This window comes from Poeciliopsis prolifica, unplaced genomic scaffold, assembly GCF_027474105.1.
Source record: "Poeciliopsis prolifica strain line A6 unplaced genomic scaffold, Auburn_PproV2 SCAFFOLD002, whole genome shotgun sequence".
In the NCBI taxonomy this organism is placed as follows: domain Eukaryota; kingdom Metazoa; phylum Chordata; class Actinopteri; order Cyprinodontiformes; family Poeciliidae; genus Poeciliopsis; species Poeciliopsis prolifica.
In genome coordinates, this window is record NW_026562377.1 from 15,942,299 (window position 1) to 15,964,304 (window position 22,006).

The 22,006-nt window shown below is 39.6% G+C and overlaps 2 protein-coding genes across 2 annotated transcripts; both read right to left on the reverse strand.

Annotated features, from left to right (window-relative positions):
* Positions 1–2,258: 2,258 nt before the first annotated feature.
* Positions 2,259–10,955, reverse strand: safb (scaffold attachment factor B). The gene is made up of 20 exons (XM_055054916.1): positions 10,648–10,955; positions 10,341–10,431; positions 9,981–10,042; positions 9,668–9,892; positions 9,070–9,103; positions 7,908–8,259; positions 7,547–7,590; positions 7,379–7,467; positions 6,094–6,243; positions 5,573–5,646; positions 5,384–5,430; positions 5,207–5,292; positions 4,904–5,046; positions 4,715–4,808; positions 4,420–4,613; positions 4,216–4,342; positions 3,944–4,008; positions 3,799–3,857; positions 3,061–3,115; positions 2,259–2,946 (listed from the first exon to the last, which is right to left on the reverse strand). The coding sequence occupies exons 1-20, from the start codon at positions 10,798–10,800 to the stop codon at positions 2,829–2,831; spliced, it is 2,262 nt and encodes a 753-aa protein (XP_054910891.1). The 5' UTR covers positions 10,801–10,955; the 3' UTR covers positions 2,259–2,828.
* A 1,554-nt stretch (positions 10,956–12,509) lies between these two features.
* malt2 (MALT paracaspase 2) lies at positions 12,510–22,001 on the reverse strand. The gene is made up of 16 exons (XM_055019870.1): positions 21,342–22,001; positions 21,029–21,195; positions 19,572–19,702; positions 19,328–19,484; positions 19,064–19,242; positions 17,854–17,950; positions 17,608–17,658; positions 17,346–17,438; positions 17,061–17,264; positions 16,719–16,896; positions 16,570–16,644; positions 16,345–16,472; positions 15,450–15,599; positions 15,198–15,355; positions 14,022–14,159; positions 12,510–13,268 (listed from the first exon to the last, which is right to left on the reverse strand). The coding sequence occupies exons 1-16, from the start codon at positions 21,461–21,463 to the stop codon at positions 12,837–12,839; spliced, it is 2,460 nt and encodes an 819-aa protein (XP_054875845.1). The 5' UTR covers positions 21,464–22,001; the 3' UTR covers positions 12,510–12,836.
* Positions 22,002–22,006: the final 5 nt, after the last annotated feature.

Here is a 22,006-nt window from a genome sequence, read left to right on the forward strand (position 1 = left end):
TGTATTTTTGCAGCTGCAGAAAATGAGCTCTTCCCCTCAAATCAGAAGACACATCAGAGAAAAATAAACACAATCATGTTCAAGACAGCAGGAATCTGAGAAAATGAAGTTTCACAGTCAGGGGCCGACACTGACGATCAGTGGGGCCTCTTCTTTGCTCTGACCTCAGCTTGGCTCAATGGACGGACGCAAGTTTCTGCCTTGCACCTCCGAGGAATCTGCAGCCATTCTGAGGATCAAGCTGGTGTTTTTCTTCTGCCAGTGGTGCTTGTCATGTTGACCCTCCCACATCTGGTGGATTATTTGTAGTTGAGGAGTGGTTAGTCAAAGCCCTGCTTCTAAAAACTAACACTTTGTCATCTTCATAATATGTCCAGCGAGCCCCCAGACTCCTTTTCTGCAGAACAGTTGCAGCCAGACTGGCGTTTTAGAGTCGGATGCCATGAGTTAATGCTGGTTTAGGCACAAACAGCATAAATCTACAGTTTAGCTCATCCAATATATTTACATCAGGTGGTTCCTGCAAATATATGCTTGGTTGCACATATATTTATGGTCATACACTGCTCTCTGGTGACGGAAATAGGAAGTCAAACAGGACATTTTATGGAAAACAAATATAAAGTAGAAAGAAAAACATTTGCTTTACTAATTCAGTGAACACATGAATAAATCCTTGCCTGATTTAATTGTTTCGATTTGACAGGTAAGTGTTGAATTATTTCAGTTCACTTAAGTAAGTTTATTTCGATAGTCCCAATTCAACAAATGTCACCTGAAGGCCCTTGACATAAAGATTCCCTAAAACCATGAAGAATTATTTTCATATCAAATTAATATTTTTTGTGCTGCACTGAACCATGAAATAATTTAGCTTGTCAGTGTTGTGTTTCATACACACCTTCTGATTGGTCAATCTGCTCAAGTCAAAATTTAAAACAGCTATAATGACCACAATAGCTTTAAAACTGTCCGCTTTAATAAGTAGGGTTGACAATATTTATGTCCAATTTTAAAGTGTTTGTGACACACCTAATCCCATATTAATAGAGCTGTTTATTGCTGAAGTCCTATTTTCTCAACATTTTGTGGATGCAAACAATGAAAAGTGTTTTTTATGTGTCTGAGACAGATGATACCACGATGCTCGCTGAACGCTTAACACATTCGATCATCAGCAAAGACAGAAAGAGCTGCAGCTCAAAAGCTTTTGATTGAACCGAGTCAAACCGGAACAGTTTTCAGACAGATAAAGCCATGTAGCAGGTTAAAGACTTTTGTAACAGTGAAAGCTTTTCACAGCTGGTGCATGTATTTTTGAGAAATCTCACCATGACATAGAGTTACAATTGACATAGAAAGCCTGAAATTGGGCGCTGGTGACATTTCAAACTTTTGTTGATGAATTTTCCATTTTTATTTCAAAATAGGAATTTACAGGCAGTCATACAAATGACCAAATAAGGTTTGATCCCTTTTGTAACTTGTCCAACAACTCTATCTGGATGTCATTACAAAGCCAGCGCTCACATGAATGACAGACCAGAGGTCAACATGCTGCAACTATTTTTCCAGTCATAAACTAACTTCAAAAAGCACCACTTTGTTTATGAAAACAATTCAGAAGGCTGGGTTAAATGCAATGCTAAATGATTTGTACACATTTTATCTGCAGTTCAGCACTGACCCAGATCAATCCCGGTTTCTGGTACAAAATGTATTTCTACTTTGGAAATAAATAATGTGTTGCCGTGGCAGAGCTGTAATTAAAAACAACAGCCATTAGAGTAATAACACATGCGCTTCAGTCTGATGCGCTTCAATAATTCAAAAGGCCAGATACTGAATCTAGCAAATTCATTTTTGCTTCAACAAAATAAAACCTAGGTCCGAGTCTTACTTGTTTAAATATGTAAGAAAAAAACCCCTGAAAATATATGTATATTTTAAATATTCAAATTTAAAAAAAAAATTTAAATTAAAAAGCATTTTCTTGCATGAGCACAAAGAGCAACATGTAAACAGAGAGCAGGCTGAGAGTTGGAGACTAAAGTGAGGATTTGGAATCAAGTACTATTAAACAAATGGTTTTTCAAAAATCACCATCCACAGAAGGAAAAACATGCTGGAAATGTCTCAGGACAAGAATCGAACCCAGGACAATGTTTCTCATCTGAGCCACTGAGCAGATGAGAAACATTATTGTTGTCTCATCCAAACCTGGGAGAATTTCATTTTCAAGACAAGCACTACTAAAATGATGAAAATGTTTTTATTTTCTCACCCCGTAAATTTAACATCAGCTTTTCTGAGCCGATTCGACGTTAAAACAATCTTCAATGAGAGACAGTAATACCCAAGCATTACAAAGTCAAGACAATCTTGATTGAACATTTTGATTCATAATTCAGCATAAATTCCACTTGCAAACGGTGGAAAAAGCTAACAAATACAATTTAATGAATTGTGACACTTAAAATTCCTCATAAAAACCTGTATTTCCTAGATGCAAAATAAAAAGCTCCTTTTTTCATAAAGAGAAACTTCTATTGATTAAAAATAATAAAACTTTGAACATATAAAAACAGGGAGGACACAGGTGCTGAGGTTAGGTCCATGAACCCAGGTGTTATAAACATCTGAATTTATTAGTCGGGGTGGATGCACAATAAAAATGGTCAATTTGTACAACTGGCAAGTACAGAGCAGAAGACCACTAACAATTAAAACAAGGCAAACCTACCAGGAAAAATCGTTAAGGTTTATGGCAAAAAAGAAAAAAACAAAAAACAAAAACAATGTTGTGACCATTCAAAAACTGTACAACATCAGTAGCGTCGACCGAAAGCTCCTCCCTGGATGCCGCCGCCCTGCATCATCTGGTTCTGTCTGTTCAGAGCTCCCGATAGAGACTGAGACGTTCCTGTGTTCATGTAGCCTCCACGACTGCAACACACGAGACACACACCCACCCACACGTGACTACGTGCTGGCAACTTTTAAGCCTCTGGGCTGCAGACGAAGTTTAATATATGGAGTAAAAGCTCATGATCTGCTCACCCTGTCATTCCTCCACGTGGCATGTGGCTCTGGCCTGGAATGCCACCATCTCTACCTGAATTCAGGAGAGTAAACATCGATCAGACGTGTTGGTCCGACATGGTACAACTACCATAACCAGTGGAAGTATTCACACCCTTCACCATTTTTCACTTTGTTATGCAAGAACAGAAACTAACATACTTTTGTTACATTACTCCACTGCCTGTAGGTAAATAGATTAAAAGCCCTGTGTAACATACATAGTTCATTTAGTTACAGTTACAAATATATTAACTATGTAACCACTTCTATACTGACAAATTAAACTGCAGAAGAGTAAAAACCTGCTGGATGCAGAAAAAAAATGAACAGTAATATTTAATTGACAAAATCATGCAGTGGGATTTGCTTTTCCTTTGCATGAACATAGACGCTGGTCAGAGACCAATGGACTGAGCTAAATACATAAGGAGAATCTAAGAGAGGCTGCAAGAGATTGAAGTTTTTAATTTCCAGCAGGACAATGACTGAATATACAGTCAAAACCACAATGTGTGTCTTCATGTGCTAGAACAACCAATTGTAGCTTAACTGCATCCACGAAGAGCTGCAACTGAATTAACATGGATGAAACGGGTTGTTTCTTTTTTTTGTTGTTGTTGTTTTAAGTTTTCAAGTTATTGAAAATGCTGCCACTTATTTTACGTCATGTTCAGTTTCAGGGAATGCGAGATATACAAGTTCACCAGCTGCTACCTTGCCACGGTCTGTCTCCATCCATCTTTCGGCCAGAGTCCCAGTCGCGGCCACCGTCCCTGAAAGAAAGACAGAACTGACATGGTGAACATCAGATCGGAGCTCGACCAGAAGCTGGTGCCAGGCAGGTCTGAGTGCTGCTCACCTTGGGTTCATGCGTTTGTCGTAGCCTCCGCCCCACGAATCTCTGCCGTGTCTGTCTGAGAAGTGCTACACAAGACACACAAGATATTGCCTTGATGCTCCCTTTGTGTTTCTTCAAACCAAATGGTTTTAAAGAAAGCTGTTTGTTTTCTAGTTAAGTCTTCACAGCACTGCTGTGAGCTTAAAGATTCAGATCAGTGATCAGACTCTGAGCCTCGTTTCCTCCTGGTTTTAAAAGTGTCAAACTGCAAATGAGAAGCTGAGTCATCTCACCTGTCCGTCGTCTTGGAAACGGCCACGGTCTCTGTGGTCGAAGTCCTGATAGCGATCTTGGCGACCGAAGTCTGAGCGGCCGAAACGGTCATCCATAGCCATGCGCTTGTCAGGCCAGTCGTCTTTTCTGGAAAAAAGAAGCGACTACTGTGAGATGCATACCAGCATGTAAACACAGCTCTGGATGCTCACTGTGCCGCCTACCTGTCCATGTCATACGGCCTCTTCACAGGCCGCCTGTCCTGCTCAAAGCGCAGCTGCTCCTGCTGCCTCCTCAGCTCCTCGCGCTCCCTCATTATCCTCTCCTGCTCGCGCCGCCGCTCGTACTCGATCCGCATTCTTTCCCGCTCCAGGAACTGGCGCTCCATCCGGTCTGCCTCCAGCCGCTGCTTCTCCACCTGACATCCCCCATCAACAAACGGGTTTTTAGGATTTCATTATGAGGTGAAGTACGACTAAGATGCAAGGACATTTTGCTAAATTGTTACTCTTATCGGACCTCCAGCCAGCGCCGGTTGTTCATCATCCTTTCCTCTCTTTCTCTGAACATTCGGATTCGCTCACGCTCTGACGGGTTTTCACGATTGCGATCACTGGAGATAAAATGGAAATAAGTTTAACCTTGTATCAAAGATGTTCAAGCTAAATAAAGCTCTTATTTGATTTTCTTTTTTTTACTTATCCTTACTTGAATCTGAATCGTTCAGCCTCCCTCATCTCTCTCTCTCGCTGCCTCTGTTTCTCCCTCTTTCTCTGCGCCTTGATCTGGGCAAACGTCAGGATGTCTCTTCTCTCTTTGCTGGAAGAGGCACGACTCCGACTCTTGGAGCTCTAAAACAAAAAAAAAGCAACATGAGAAGCGCTAAAAATGAAAAGTCCTCATCTGTACACCAAGAATTTCATAATAGATGTTTTCAAAATGGCAGAGGAAAAAAAGATGCAGAGTTCAAATATCTTTCAAAGTGAAGCAGCTGAGGGATCGTTTTCTTACCCTCTCCCTGCTTTTGCTTTTAGCCTTGACACTGACAACAGGCTCTCCCTTAGACTTGTCCATCACTACAGTCCTCTCATTTTGATCTGTAAATAAAAACACAAAACTTTAGTTGCTAAGCGACTTTATTTAAATTTGATTCATTTGTATTGAAGTTTGAAAAAAAAACAAAATCACCTTTATCATCTTTGCCTTCTCCTTCCGTTTTATCATCCTTCTCAGACCTCGACAAATAAATAAAATCATTGTCAGCATCAACCTCATGCTTGACTTCAGCTTTCTGTCACTCATTCTTAATTTTTTACAAGATAAATGATTGGTAAAGCATGCTTTAAACAACCATCCAAATGAATTTTGTATTCTTACTTGGAGTCAGTCGAGGGTCTCCTGTCGCTGGCAGTCTTGTCAACCGGCTTTTTTCCGGCAGGCTCATTTTTAGCCTAAAATGGGAACATGTAAGTTCTTAAAGAAGTCTTTTGTTTGCTTGAGAATACTTTCTACTGATTTGACCTAAAAGCATAAATACTCTGATTAAAACATAGAGTCAAATAGTGAATATTCATAGAGTTCCCAGCAACATATGAGAAGAGGGAAACTTCCTTGGGGAATATGAGCCTTCACAATACAACATCTAATAGAGACGACATCTAATACAACATCTAATATGCAAGATAATGCCGTATATTTAATATGCGACGTTATCCCCATGTGAGGGGTTGGTGTAAACATTTTATAGATGTTTACAGGTAGACAGGTACAGCCTGTTTCTGGATATCATCCATGAAGTTGAAGGACAATACTTGAAACACTCATCGGCTTTTTTAAACCTTTTGTTGAGAAGTTGTCAATAGGACACATTTGTGTCCTATTGACATTTGTTTTCTTACCCGCTCCACAAAGATCATCTTGCCATGCAGCTCGGTCCTGTGAAGGTGACTGATGCAGATGGTGGCCTCCTCTGAGGTAGACATGGTGACGAAGCCAAAGCACCGAGCGCCCGGGCTCTTTGCGTTGGTCACCACCTTTACACCAACAACCTGCAGGGAAGATAATACGGCCAACAACAAATAATTACAAGTTTTAGTTTAGTTACATTTCAACTGATGAAGAAGACACAAAATTCAAGTGTAGTATAAACTTTACTGGTTGTTACCCTTAAAATGTTTTGTTGATGGACTTTCATGTTTATATAGTAATATTGATTCAGAAATCCAGAGAGCTATAAAATAATTCATAATACCCAACATCTGTTTAATGTGTAAAACATTAGATTTTTACCCGTTAGACAGAATGGGAACACGTTTAAAAATTATACCCATCTTTCATGAGATGGGTATCATTGGCTGAAGTGATTCAACTAAACATTTCAGAACAAAGAAGTCTGAGACTCTGAGAAATGGGGAAATACTTTTATCTTTCATTGTTTAATATGGCAGCTCTCACTTTACAACCCGGTCTAGTTCTGATTGGTCAAACAGTCTGCAGGGATGACTCCTCTCCCAGAAGCACATTTTTTCCAAAGTGTTAAGTTCTGAGCCTCAAGCAGAACAACACTCACCTGACTGCCTCAGGCAGACTGAAGAGTCATTTCAGAATCCATTGCAAGATTTCGGTGTTTAGTTTTTCTTCACACCCACTGAAGCTTTAGTAGCCTCAACAAATAAATCTACTAAGGAAAGATTTTCTATTTTTAGTCACTTGATTCTGATGTGATGGCGCCCATAGACATCCACAAAGCCTGTATCAGGAGACATAATTAACCTTGTAGCCTGGTGAGCACCCTGCCTTACGCAGACCAAACCCCTGTTGGAGCACAAAAATAAAATACTAAAAGTTGGTGGTGACCATAAGAGGAAAGACAAGAGCTGATTCCATGAGTGCTAAAATCTGGTTAAGTGCAACATTTTTTTCCTGTTCAATTGTGTTGGTTCTGTTGCTGAAAGCTGATGAATTAACGTTGGTTTCAAGGATTAATCTATTTTTCACCTTTCTCCCTTTTTAATTTAGAGAAGTCTAAAAATATGCAGAATTCTCCAGATTCCTCATTCAATGTGTAACACACTGCTCAAAGGGAAGGAAGTGAATTCATCCGTTAAATTAACTTTTTATCAATTATATCCCTAGTTTTTGGCCCCGAAATAATTTAGCATGTCTTTGCATTGCTACACTCACCTTGCCATGTTTGCTGAACAGGGCCTTCAGATCAGTCGCTCTGCTGGTGGAAGACAGACCACTAACCCACAGATTTCTGCTAGTGCTCGCTGCAACAACAGATAAAAGATAAGTGAGCTTATATACACTAAAGGCTTGAATGACAGAGAGAGGGAAAAAATCCTTTACCTTTTTCATCCTTTGTCTCCGTCTTGGCGTCTTTTTCTTCAGAACTGGAAAGAAAGGAAAAAAATGTGAACAAACAAAAATAACAGAGCACACCGGAACTCCTGACATATTTACACTTTTGTTATAAAGCGTTCATGTTTCAGTAAAGTGATTTAACGGTGAATAAATGGCAATCCACTCTCACAATCATTACTCATAAAATAGTAAAGCGGGACAGGTGAGTGCAGGGAATGACAAAATCATCTCAACTCCGCAGGAATTTTTTTTTACCTCCAAAGAGCATCCAAATTTTTGAAATCACAAAAGGGCCAATGCAACAGAGACAGCCATTTTGGTTTCTAGTAGACAGAAAGCAACAAACCTCTTGTTCTGATCATCGCCCTCTACTGAAGAGGACTCTTTCAGTGCTGAGGTTGAATCCACGGCAGCCTTATCCACAGTCTTCTCGTCCTCCTCACCCTTCTTAGACCCCTTTTCTGAATCAACAGATTCACCCGAGCTGCCCTGTTCGCTTACACTAACAGCCTGTGAGCTTTTGTTTTCAGAGTCAAGTGTCTCTTCTGGGACAGTATTCACATCCCCGGTCTCTTTGGCGTCATCCCCATCTCCAGATGCAGCGCTGCTGGACTTGGCACCAGCGTTGGACACGCCGTCTTCCCCTCCGGCAGCTAGCTCTTCTTCGGGGCTCTGGTCCTGGTCTTCTTTTAGAGGCTCTGATAAACAAGACCCGGCTACTTTGTTATTTTCTACGGATTTAACAGGAATAGAATGGCACAGAGTTTAATCACTTCTGAAACACATCAATGCTTAACGAGGAACTGGCAAGGCCTGGATTACGAAACTCATGGCCACCTGGCTGTGCTCTTAAAATGAAGTATTAAAACGAAGAAGAAGACCCTAACAAAGAGACTGGAAGAGACCCCAAAGGCTGCAGAACAACCAATCAACTAAGGTGCGGCAAGCACCTTGGTTCGTCTCTCGAGGAGAACCTCCTCGCACTAGTCACCTGATCCAAAACACACAGATCGCTTTCAGCGCTGATAAGAGCCACAAAACCAGCTGTGCAGCAGCAGCCAAAGCTCGCTGCAGATCCATCTTCTTCCAGCAAGGCGCATCCAGGGATCCACGTTTTTTTTTCGACAGAACGTCAGCTCAACTTGAGGCGTTTCGTCCAGATCATTCATGAATCACACAAATCTTATGGGGTCTTCTTCATCTTAGTCTTCATGTGGCAAACCTATAAACACTACAAGCAATGGCTCAGTCGGCCCTGACCATAAGGAAAATGCAATTGCTGACCAAGTGCATAAGATTGTTAAAAACAACTGTTTGAACAAATCAAACCAAATGATCTGTCCTTTTCAAGCAGTGTTGATTTTTATTTCAATAGGTCAACAAACCTCTGGCACAAAATCAGCAATTTCCTTTGGGCTTCCAGTCTCTCCTTCTGGTTGTAACTAAACTGTTTGCAAATCCAAACTTGACACTAAAAAGATCCCTTGGTAGACCTTCTGCTACAGTACCTGTCAGTCCTTCTTCAGCGCCGTCATCTGGATTCTGAAAGAAAACAAAACAGACTGATGAGGCGGTGATGACTTTAACATCTTTTCAGAACTTTCAGATGGACTTTAAACCAGATTCTTCAACATTTTGAATCCTTTCCTATATTAAACGCATTACATTTTTCCAGAGGTTGGTATGATACTCTGGAAATGTTTTTCAGTACACACACAAAAAATGTTTCCTTGCGTTCTTTACCATCTACACTGGACAAAGTTTTATTACTTCTGATGTGGTCAGTGAAAACCAGAGAAAGCTGTGTGAATATAATTAACAATAAAATTCTTCTTGCTTTCAAGAAATTTTGATTTTTATTGAAAAAGAAATTGAATAAAGAACAGCCTGAAAACAAACAGTCTTCCACATTCAGTTCTCTTTCCTGCACAATTATCCACACAGTTGCAATACTACAGTGGCAGATCTCAAGCTTCTAACTTAATTTACTAGATCTTCATCCCCTTTAAACATGTCGCCCCAGCCAAACTGTTAAATGAGAAGCAAAATCTGAGCAATTCCGATTAAAAATCTTTGCAAATTAAGCTGACAATCGTATCCTCTTACCTCTGGACCTTGAGACTCTTGCCCTGACCCAAGCTCGGTGAAGTCGTTTTCATCCTCCAGCAACGCGTCGTCGTCTCTGTCAAAATTTCCTTCATCGTCAATAGGGTCCCCAGCGGGCATCCCGCTTTCATTCTCGGTCTCATCCAGAACGTTCATGTCCAGGATGTCCATGTCCTGCATGTTCTCGTGGTCGTCCTGCATGTTCTCGTGGTCCAGAAAGTCTTCCTGAAAAGGACATATAAAAATCAATCACACTATTTCTGCAATTGGAGCAGCATTTTAAAAAACAATTACTTTTCAAAAATAAACTTACTTGTCCATCATGTGAATCCTCCTCCAAAGGAACTTCTTCTGCTTCTTCGTCTTGCCGGGAATCTGGGGAAGAAATTTGTTTTTTCATGCAGACATGAGAAGGTGGTACAGTACAATAAAACAAAATAAAACAAAACACTATCTGCAAATTCTAAGACTACATTGCATTTTAGAACAGGGTAAAAATCTGGGTTATTGGAACAATTTTTAACACTCTTCATATCTACCAGACAAAATACCAAGTGTGTAGGGTGGTTGACAGCTAATATTCCCTCAGTGAATCAGCAGCTGCAGGCCTGATTGATCCAACCATTTGAATGAGGTAGACGTTGGCTAGCTGCGCTTCCAGCAGCTGTCTTACCTTTGGCGGTTCGCTTGGGTATGGACTTTTTAGGGTTCGAGTCCGGAACGACGACAATCTGATCTGGATCCCCGCCTTCTTCCTCAATTGCCTGTTTGCGAATAATAAAGTAAAAACAGATCAATAGTGAGAACACATTTGCAGACTGTCGAGATCAGTTAGCCCGGCAAGCTAGCGGTGATAGCCTTCCGTTAAGACTGAGCTTCGAAAAATGCGCTTGCAAAGCTCAACAGAAATACGAGCGCGTTTTGTAGAACGCTGCCTTCCTAACACGGCGCTAGTTTCGCTGAACGGGACAGGAGCGTACCCTTTTGAGGCGCTCCGACAGCACGCTCTTCACGCCAGTTGTGTCGAGGTTTCGTTTCTTGAGCTCGGCCTTTAGGTCGATGACTCGCAGCTCAGACAGCTTGCGGACCTCTGCGCCCTCCGGCATATCCACGTCACCAAACGGATTTGCCATAGTTCTGCCCGAAAATATTTGCAAACCCTTTAAACAGTCCTCGAAAGAAACGTGTGTGTGTTTTTTGTTTTGTTTTTTTTTAGCGCCGCCTCACAAATGAGAGCCGCGGACTTGCAAAAACCCACAGGAAAATGGCGAACGACTGAAGCCGAGATGACGTCAATGCGCATGCGCAATAAAGTCGAGACAGTCTTCTTCTACCCTAAATAAAACTCATGTAGTGCGGCAAATGACTCCATTCCATTTACTTTAAGTTTTTAAAATAAAAAATACACTTTTGCAAAAAAGTGGACAAATATATTTTTTTCTCCTGTTGACATTTGTGGAAAAATTTTGTAAAGAAATATAGTTCTCAGCCTAAGATAAGCAGGTCTAAAATATATATTTGTGGCACTTTTTGTATTGTTTGAAATTCATGCAATTACTTAATTAAAATACATTTGTTTTCTATTTGTTTACATTTTTTTCTTTATCATTTTTAACCAAAGTCATTAAGAGAAGGTCAAAAGACCCCTGCAGGTTCTGTTGCGGACCTATGGTCTCCGAAGCTAGGGGTCTCAAACAGCATTCCTCAAGGGTCAAATGTCTCCCTGCTCAAAATTAGCTTATTAAAGGAGCTCTGCATGCTCCTGAGACAGTTTCACCTTGACCTGTGTGCGATCCTAACATTCTGTTTACTTCCCTTGTCCGATGTGTCAGAAATGACCCACACCAACAAAAGTATGCATAGTACTAAAATTAACTGAATTTTAAATCCAAAATCTATTTTGCATGATGAAACAATCTGTTATTTTGCAATTTAACTAAATTTAATTCATATTATATCATGTATTTTTGTTATACAATACAAAATGACGATCAACAGGATGACACTCTTTTTGATTAAGAAAAAGGTTGAAGAAAAGGAGTTTAGGGTATTTTTTTCTACAGGTAAACATGACAATAGCACAAGGGTCAAAAGGCTTAATACAGGCATGACAAAAGACACATCTGTCATTGAGGAAAACGAAACAGCAGCAGACATGGAAGCAAAGAAGACAACAGGGCAAGTCAATTTTACAGTAAATAGAAGCAAAAGTTATTAATAAGCCAAAATTGTGGCAGAAAGAATGGGATGAAGACAACAAAGGCTAGGATTCAAAAGAGCAGCAAAGAGAAACCGAAAAGAGGGGAAACTTTTAGTTCGATTACGATATGGATACACTGCACTCAACAGCTCACTTTTTAAAATATGGCAACACAATACAGGAAATTGTTAATACTGTGTGAGAAAATGAAACAATAGAACATTATTTTAATTTGTAGAAAATGTGAGATAGAAAGGAGATTAATGTTGGAGAAATTTCATAAAAATAAAAAAATATATACACATTTGAATTAGTTTTATTTGTAAACAAAGTTAATTAATATAACATGATAATGTAGTATAAAAGACATTTTGAGCCACGCACAATATAAGCAGGTATCGGTAATGCAACCATAAAGTTTATTGCCAACCTGCTAACAAAAATAATAAGCTCTTTTGGCTTCTCATTTTTCCAATAGGTTCCAGTTGGTATGCATAGCACTGAATTATTTTATGCACATTACTGTGTGCGTTATGATCCTGGTTTTGTAATTGCATCAAAAAGGGTATGCAACAACATCACACGCAACGTCCAATCAAAATGCATAAGAGTGTAAAATGATGATAAACGAAACAAAGCAGATGAAGTCATGCTACATTTTAATTGTTAAATTTGATCTTTAAATCAGTGTATTGACATGTGCAGTGTCATACAAATAAGAACAGACTTATAACAAAAGAGGGGAAGTACATTGCTACTAGCACAAAATATCAGCTAAATACATTAACTAAATTACAAAAATATATGTGTAGATTAACACCATTCACAAAGATATTTATCTTTTATTCACAGTCTGTTTAATACAGTTTGTATTTGTTATATTTAGATGTAAAAATATCTCAGTCTTAAATAGTTTGAAATGTTAATTTGCATAGAAAAACATGGAAATAATCCCCTAAAGTAAGATGCTTATAAAGAATGGAGGTTGTACATGTCACTAAATTTGTAGCTAATTTCATTGAGTTGGCTCTGGGGCAAGCTTTTGCTGGCAGTCAGAGGTTGATGTGAATCCAATTCTCCGGGACTGTCACTCTCCTCTGGTAGGTTGGCACCCCTGGAAAAAGTCAGAGAGTCAGATAGAGAAACTGCGCTGCCAGTGTCTCCATAGTGTGGCCACGTGTTTGAGGGAGAATCGACGGAGGCTAAGGAGGAGCTCTCAGGGCAGCTGAAGGAGTCGAGGCTGGAGCCCAGGGTGGCAGAGCAGCTGCTAGACGTTCGAGGTTCGTGGAGATTCAGTTTGGAGACCAAAGGTTTGCCCACTGTGACTGGCAGCCTCTCCACTACCTCTTCATCCATGTTGGAATACGTGTAGTGAAGGCAGACGGTGAAGGCGAGGTCCGTCTGTGAGTTCAATGAAAAAGCAAAATGCCTTCTTTAGGTAAGAGGCAAAATAAATTTAATAACTTTGTGAAATTATGCAAACAAAAATCTTTTAACGGTTTGTCTGTCTTTCTGAAAAGAATCACTCTGGAAAAGGGACTTCTAATTTTGTGGCAACATTACTTCGTCTACGTATTTATTTTGTGTCTATATTAAGTCATTGATTTTTCATTTTACACAATGAATGTAAATTTTAAAATGTCACAATGTTGTGCAAAAGTCTTGAGTCATCCAATATTTAATACATTTATGATGTATTGTGCTCAAAAATTGCAAGAATATTGCAATTTTTAAGCACAATACATTTTAAAAGTATTTTTATTTAACAGAGACATACAAATAAACTTAAAGGACATAGAATCCAACTAATGTTCTGCACAAGGAGTATACAATAGCTTGCTAATTTGCATCTCCAGTCCCTGGCTGGGGTTTTAACAAATAATTTACCAAAGATCCAAATTTAAATTAGATCTTAAGACCCTTTACCACAACCTGTATGTCAAAAAGATCGGGCTTTTCTTTATTTAAATGAATAAAACATAGCCATTGCCCAAGGAAAGCCTGGATAACAAATTGATTAAGTCAATATTTAAAGATTACGAGAACATCCGGGTCCTTGAAAGTAATGTAGAACTAAATTCAAGGCTGAAGGCTTTTCAAAGTAGACATTTTAATGTTTTCATCAAGGTATATAAACACAAACAGGTGTCTGACCTTGAGTCTCTGCAGACTGCGGATGCGTGTGTAAAGACTGTGCTCCTCCACTGAAGGGAGTTCCTCCTTAATCAGCAGCAAACAGCCAGCTTCAAACAGAGTCTCCTGGTTACTCTTCTTCAGGTCAATGTCCACTTCCTGTGAAAGGAAAATTAAAAACATTAAAAACTCCTAGCCCAGTTTTAGCACATCTTAAAGATGCTCATCAAGTCTTTAAAGATCTAATAGTAACCAAATGATTTTTGTTTTGGTTTTACTGAGTTTAAGAAGAATAATGTCACAAAACTCTGTCTATACACATTCTTCACAGAGTCATTCTTCTGTCATATAAAAATAGTTTAATGTTGTTTTTCTGGGATGCTTAATATATTAGCAAGAAATATTAAATAAAATCCCACCTTAAATCCGACGGAACCAATGTGTATAATTTTAAGTTTGTTCTATCAAAATTTTTATCTTGGTCGTAAAAACCAACAGCAGAAGTAAAACAGTTTCTTTAATTCAACAATAAAAAACTTTATGATTATTTGTTTACCATGATAAGTGAATACCTTTATAAAGGTCATTTAGGGGTTTGTGGCCCGAGATCAAATTTTATTTGGTAGAAGCAACACCAAAATGGCTTTGGACTGAAAAGAGTGCTAACATTTGCTTTGCTGTAAATTACTTTGAGTGGTCAGTATGTCTGTGTTACTGTGTTTATTAACAGTTAATTGATACAATAAGCTTTTGGAGCTTACTCTATGCTACTCTGGTTATGAACTTTACAAAATTGAGATTTATAAAAATAGGGGAGAAAAAAATCCAACACAAGGTAACAAGAACTGCTGTTAACGGGCATCAAGAAAGTTCATGAAATGATTCACTTTACGGTGACTACCGTACAAGAGAGAGAAAAAAGATGCTCATAAAAATAAAGAAACGGATTTAAGCATCAAATTGGGAAGAAAAACAGCAATTAGAGCAATTACTATTTTATAAACTTCCATTAGAATAGAAATGGAGGACATTACATTACTAAAGGCGACATCTTCCAAATATCCACTGCTTTTGATGCTTTTTATCATATCGCTGAAACTCGATGCAAATAAGATTTAGATTGGTGTTAAATTAGCTTCGTTTTAAAGTGCATTGAAAAATCCTGGTTCAAAATAAGTCACCCCAAGAGTCGCACACCTGTGGGAAGTCTGTAAGCTGAGCGCTGCAGGAATCTATTTCTGCAGGTTTCTCAAGTATCCGAGTGTAGATGACCATGATGTTGGAGAATTCTGCCGCAAATCCAAGCTGGACCTTCACACCGCAGTCAAAACTGAGGGAGCGACTCTCAGGCAGAACTGGTAAAACAAAAGCATCCTTAAATTAGGTGATCTAAAAGTATAATGAGTAACTTTAGTAGCATTTAATCAGATGTGTTTTTCAATTTTTCACCATGAGCGATGGCCCACTGCAGATTCCGAGCCGAGTCGGAGGCAGAACTGTCCAGTGGCAATATGCGGTCTGTGAGGGAACGCCGCTCAGACAGGTTGCTGCGCAGCTCCAGAGCCTGCCTTCCTCTTGTAATCGCACAGCGACCCATGTCTGGAAAGAAACAGCAACTTTGAATAAAATGAAAATCTAAATCTCACCACCAACAGCAGGAGACAGGTAGACTAGAATTTAAATCCAGATTAACGCGAGTGAGACAAAGATCCTATAAGCCTTGCTAAAAGTTTTGAATTCACAATAAATGATTAACATATTGAATATAGCATCATTATTTGTATTATTATTAAAAACTGGAAAGAGCTTCACAAAAACAGTGTATTTATCTTAACTAAGTATGTACACATTAATCTAAATAATAAAATGTACTATTAGATGAGAAACAATAGCTAATTATTCAAGAAATTCTAATTGCCTACTTTATTGAAAGAAACAAGAGAATAACATATTTTATAATTATTTTTTCTCAGAATGATAATACTTCAATTTAAAACTCTTAATGCTTAATAGAGTAAATAACCAAGAACAAATAACCATTAACTGATTAAGGTCTCGCTTTAACAAGCTCTGTTTTTGAATGTTTAACACAAAACTTTTGCACAAGTTTTTAAATACTTGTCTTAACTCTAAGGAGCGTTTGAAGAGGCAGAAACAGCCTTATGTAAATTGCTCACCTCATGCCCAGCCTGGCTCTGAGTCAAGTACCAGGTACCTGGACTTGTGGTTCTAAGTATAATGTGTTTGTGTCAGATATCAGCAAACACTACATATTACACTCTTATTACTATTTTGTAGCATAAGATGTGCAATGTGCAAGCAGTGCTGACTGAGAGACCTCTACCTTCAGCAACTTTGTCCAGCATCACGGTGACCTTCTCGTCCTCACACACATGCCGTTTGAGAAAGCTGATAAAGATGCCATTTGACACATCTTCTCTTTTTACCTCATACGCTTCAGCATCAACACATCTACACATGGTAAATCACACACAAGTGATAAGAAAAACGCGCTAAAAAACAGACAACAATTTTGGATCAGAACAAGAGATCAAAACCAGCAACTTACGTGGCATAACCAAACACTATGTTGGCTGTGACCTTTAGTGTTCCCGGTTGTACGATCAACCCATCGTTTGGGTTTCTAGGAACAGATGGGATTTCAAAAGTAAGATGCATGGCATACACACACTCTTTAATGACTAACTTAAGGCATACCTTTTGCGACACATGTCCAACAGGAAGACATTGAGTCCAGTCTTTTTTTCTTGCATCCTGGTCAGTATGTTCTGCACACACAAGCAGTGTTTCGATGTGTAGGAAGCCGGAGCATCGATAGGAACCATGAAGCTGTTGCCGTAGTTCTCATAGCCGTGACCGGCAAAATACAGCAGCCCTGCAGAAGTAAAGAACAATATCAAAATTATTGTAGGTATGGGTGTCACAGTGATTTTAGCCTTTAGCTTATTTATGGGTTTGGGTAGGGTTGAGTCACTCATCCCACATTTTAAGTAGCTGGACACAGACTTTCGAAGCATGAAGAGAAATAAGGGGACTGACCGTAAACGCCCTTGTCGAGCAGCAGCAGGAACTCACTAACAGCGCTCTTCATCTCCTGGCAGTTGAGGTCCAGCAGGGAGACCACTTTAAAGTCCATCTGCCTGAGCAGGTTGGTCAACTCGTGGACGTCAGAAATGGGAGCACTCAGCTGCTGGTGGTAGTGGTAGTGCATGTTGCCAATCAGGAGAGCAACTTTGTCTGTAGCTGAGTAGAATAGGATTGTGGAACCATGAAACCCACGACTTTGAATGTGGAGATACTCTGTGTAGTTTGCGCAAAACTAACCATAGAAATTCTTGGCTGCTGGGGGAGGACAGGCCATCTGCTGCACTGGATTTACTCCTGATCTGGTCGTCGACCTCTGGACTTCCTGAGACTCTGGCGACATAAAAAAAAAAGGAAAGATGCATACCAATGTCTGTGTCACAGTTTTGACAAACAGAACATGAGAAACAGGAATAACGGTACAATGAAGGGTAGAGGAAGTATATTACTGATGTAGTTCCTATATTTCCCCCTGAATATTCTAGCAGAAAGTACGACATACCTAACCCCCGATCAACTTCTACCCATGAGGCGTCTGTGACTGAACTCGGGCCTGTGTAACAAAACAGGAAGAGTTAGCTGTTACAAAATGGTTGAAATTCAGTGTGAAACTGAACATGTGTAGTGTCAGATATTCATTGCACTACTTGACGACAACAGTATGTTGTCAAAATCACTCAAGCATAATAATCATTGGAGATTTTTCAATATAAGTGATAGATGAGAGAAAACAGTATTTTTGCCTCACCAATTGTCACTGTTGCGGTGTCGCTCCAGGCCTCATGATACAAATTGAACACCTTGCATCTGTACTCCCCTCTGTGCTCTGTGGTCACACCTGGGATCTAGGAAACAGTAACAACTTGCAGAAACAAGCTCATAAAGAAACAAAACCATTGCATGACTTTAGTCTGGAAAGTTTTTGCTATTGTCCCAGACAATCAGTCCAAAACCAAAACCACTTTGGACAAATAACATAACTAAACAGGTAAAAAGAAACCATTTGAAAGCCTCGAGAAAATCGAGAAAAATCCATTACCAACTATCACATCTTTCCCAAGAGTTAGTATTAGAGCTACAAAACTTGGAAAATATTTAGGTTTTTCCAAACGAATTTCAAATAACAGAAACAAAGTTTCTAACAACTAAGCTAAACTTTTTACGCACCAATATATTCTCTAGTTCAAAATGTAGTCAGTTTGCTGCCTAAAACAAGATCGGTAGCAACTTAAAGCTCAGACTCAGCATGAGAACTTTGCCCTAATTGTTGCTCTATGGTCAGAACACAACAAAAGCTGTGAACCTATACCCAAAAGCAGAATTATGCTTTAAAATATTCCTTGACTTTTTTTAAATTGAAAAACATTTGCTGAACATTGAAAATTATTTCCTTCAGATAATGGTTATAGGGTAGCTTTTGTTTCTTAATTAATACAAACCAATTTGTAATTTACAGTGACTAAACTTTCCTTATTTTAAAAACAACAATTTTAAAGCAGTTAAACCTTTTTCTTTTTCAAAAAAGATATTATTACAACACAATTCCAGATTGTTCAAGTTATGAAACATATCCAGGATCGTTAATTATTACGAAAGTTAACCTGAGTTTGTATTGGTATTATTGATCTTATTTCAGTCAAAAAAAAACAAAAAAACATTTTACTTCATAGACTGACAATAACTGTTCTTCAGTCATTTAAATCATATCTAACAAAGAAATCATGTCAAAGCATGGAAAACTCGGCCTCTATTAGTAAAACATCCAATAACAAAGTGTCCCAACTTTCAACATTCATTTGTAACAAAATAGCTCAACGAGTATTAATACTTTTGCGAGGCACTATAGTTCTAAAACCCTGCTCTTTGTTGTCCAGCTGAGAAGATTTGACTAGCAATAAAAGGCATTCGTGCACAATAATTAAACTTTATCTCACTGTAGGTTTTCTAAGTGAACTTACCCTGAGGGAGCATGTTTTTTGTTGAGGGATGGGCATTTCGTTGTGATACCACTCATACTGGGGAGGGGGGTTAGCCTCTGCTCTGCACTTCAGGACCAAAACATCCCCTTCGGATGCTGCTTGGGAGCTGGGCTGCTGACTGACTCGCAGTCCACTTACTGGAAACATACTGCTGCAGCCTGCCATCACAGTTGTTTTCCGTCACACTGCACCACATGCAATAAAAGCGGGAAAAGCAGGAAGTAAAAGAAAAGAAAGGCTTACCTGAGCTGGAGCCTGCAGAATGAAGCAGTCGAATATGAGCCCACGTGGAGAAGATGCATTTTTCTCCATGGTTGATCCTGCAGATGTAGTGACCCTGGTGGGCTGGACCCAAAGGGCACAGAACCAGCTCTGGCAAACTTCCTGTCTCGTGTAAAATCTAAAGCAAGAAAATAATCCGCATAGACTTAGATGAAAACAAGAAACAAAGGAGTTTTAAAAAGGATTCATAAGCCATTGCTCTGACCTCCTCTTTGCCTTTGAACCACTGGTAGCTGAGTCCAGAAGGTCCAGAGGCCCTGCATGTCAGAACCACCCTGCTCCCCAGAGGAGCCTGTTGAGACTGTGGCTGGACTGTGATCTTGATCTGCTCCAATGCTAAACAAAAGCACACAACATGAACAGCGAGGATTACGTGAAGGAACACACTATTTCTATTAAGACATGTTCCAGCATTAGATAGTTAAACACACCATTACGCATAGCATGTAGTAACTTGTAAGTAGTATGATGAAGCACATCAAAAAGTCAAATTTCACAAACTATAAAGGAGCACAGGATCTAAAACATTTTCTCTTTATGTTGTTTCACTCTGGAAGTCAATTATAACTCAATAAGATTAGTTTGTATATTTAAGGATGTTTGCTCTAAAAAAAAAAAGAAACTGAAAGTATTTTTTCACAAGTAGTGAAGGGAGAAATGTTGATCCTCTGGCTTTAGAAAAGCTTTGGTGCAGAAAGGTTTTTGATCTCTCTCTTTCTCTTTCTCTCTCTCTCTCTCTCTCTCTTTCTCTTTCTCTCTCTCTCTCTCTCTCTGATGGGATTTTTAATAAGTAGTTAATAATTTAATGTTTCCCTAACATTAAATTATGACATTAAACAGAGATACATTTGGCTATTAGTTATCTTGCCACAACACACAATGAGCAGGATGGCAAGGAAGGAAAATATTAGGAGCATTAACAGCAATAGATCTTATCCACTTTTGTGATAGTATGACTTTTGCATTAGTATCACAAACAAAATGCTACATTTTTTTCCCCACAAATAAGAACCTAAAAAGCTCCTTAGAGTCAAATCTTTGTAGAACTGTCTCTTTCTACAGTTGCAACAAATGTTTGCACAATTTTGGTTTCAAAAAAGCTCAAACTCAGAAAAAATGTACGCATCTGCAGAGGGGAATTTTTTCTCTCTTTTTTTGGCTTTTCTTTCACTTTTCAGATTAAGGTCAATATAATATATTGGGTGTGAGAATTGTGCCAACAAATTCTCACACCCAAATTCCCCAAGACTCAATATTTCTCCCCAGTCAATTAGTTTAGGTCACAGGCTTACAATTGTACCGCACTCTCTACATTTTTAGATGATTGATTCATGGGTGAGATGTTTTATAGCATGACCCTGCAGAGTACAAAAGGAAAGGTCGAACTTTTTAGATTCTCATCTGTGCAAAGATAATTAATTGTCTGTGTTCTACTTCTACCTTTGACTTCTTCTTTCTACTTCTTATTTACACTACTTTGTAAATGCCTATCATACACACACACACACACACACACACACACACACACACACACACACACACACACACACACCACACACACACACACAAAATCTCTAAATATTTCAATGCAATGTGTTAAATTTGTGGTTGTTGAAATGTCAAAAAGAACTTGAATGAATCGCCTGCCGGCTCCCGTTTTACCTGCAGTGGTGAGAAACTGCAGGGCTTGCTGGTGGTCCATCCTCCTCAGGTAGTGCTGGAGGAAGTCAAGCGTGCAGCCGCGATCCGCTAACCACGCCAGGAGTGTGCGGGCAGGGCTGCCTGCAGCGTCCAGCACCTGAATGGAGCAGGTGGTCAGCTCCTTTTCACTGCGGAGGCAGAACATAGTAGATCAGGGTGAGCACACCGGGAGCGGCAACCCTTCCTAACAGGTTTTACGTTTGGATGAAGATGGAATAAAGACGGGTTTTGATGAAATGTTTTGATCACAAGAGGCGCCTTCAGGGTCTCTCACCTGCAGCGGAATTGCGGGTGTTCAGTCGCCGCGCTGGCCAGCTGCCTCCATCCACAACTGGAGTTGTCCAGCAACTTCGACAGCTTGTTCAAGTCTTCTTCGCCGAGACTGCTGATGTTCATTTTGTTTTTCCAATCTTCTAATCCCGTTTTTTTTTTTTTTTTTTTTTTAACCCTTCGCTTCAGAAACCCAGACGCAGACACAGATTAAGACTGCATGCGTCGAGTTCACCGGACCTGGCAACGCAGAAGACAGCCGCAAATACACGAAGCCGGGAAAAAAAAATTACCGGCGTGAAGAGTTCACAAAAAAACCCGCCCGAAGAGCACGAAAGAGCGAGAAGTCAGGGGGAAACAAAAACTCACGAGACGAGAGGCGTTCACTTAAAAACGAACAAAAAGACGCCGCGGTCCGGATTCACAGCTGAGCCGCCGCTTCCGCCATGAGCCGCGCTGAAAGCAACGAGAACTGAGTTTGACTTCAGCAGAAAAGTCCGAGCTGGAGGTAAACCTCGGAGCGAGTGACTGAGGAGCGGCTGGCCTTTGAGTCACACTGATAATTCCCCGCAATTTGTTTTAACACCCTGTCGTTCTCCTAATCTAACCCCATTTGCTTCACCAGATAGTTTGCTTCTCATTTCGGTTCCTCTTTTTTTTTTCTTTTTT

Excerpts from the sequence above, each read along its gene's own strand:
- malt2 (XM_055019870.1), bottom strand. The coding sequence starts at position 21,463 with ATGAACATCAGCAGTCTCGGCGAAGAAGACTTGAACAAGCTGTCGAAG. Across the intron at positions 17,951-19,063 it reads AAAAAACATGCTCCCTCAGG|ATCCCAGGTGTGACCACAGA; the intron begins GTAAGTTCACTT and ends ACTGTTTCCTAG. Across the intron at positions 14,160-15,197 it reads AGCTTACAGACTTCCCACAG|GAAGTGGACATTGACCTGAA; the intron begins GTGTGCGACTCT and ends TTCCTTTCACAG.
- safb (XM_055054916.1), bottom strand. The coding sequence starts at position 10,800 with ATGGCAAATCCGTTTGGTGACGTGGATATGCCGGAGGGCGCAGAGGTC. Across the intron at positions 9,104-9,667 it reads AAGAGTCTCAAGGTCCAGAG|AATCCAGATGACGGCGCTGA; the intron begins GTAAGAGGATAC and ends GTTTTCTTTCAG. Across the intron at positions 4,809-4,903 it reads GCTGAACGATTCAGATTCAA|TGATCGCAATCGTGAAAACC; the intron begins GTAAGGATAAGT and ends TTTTATCTCCAG.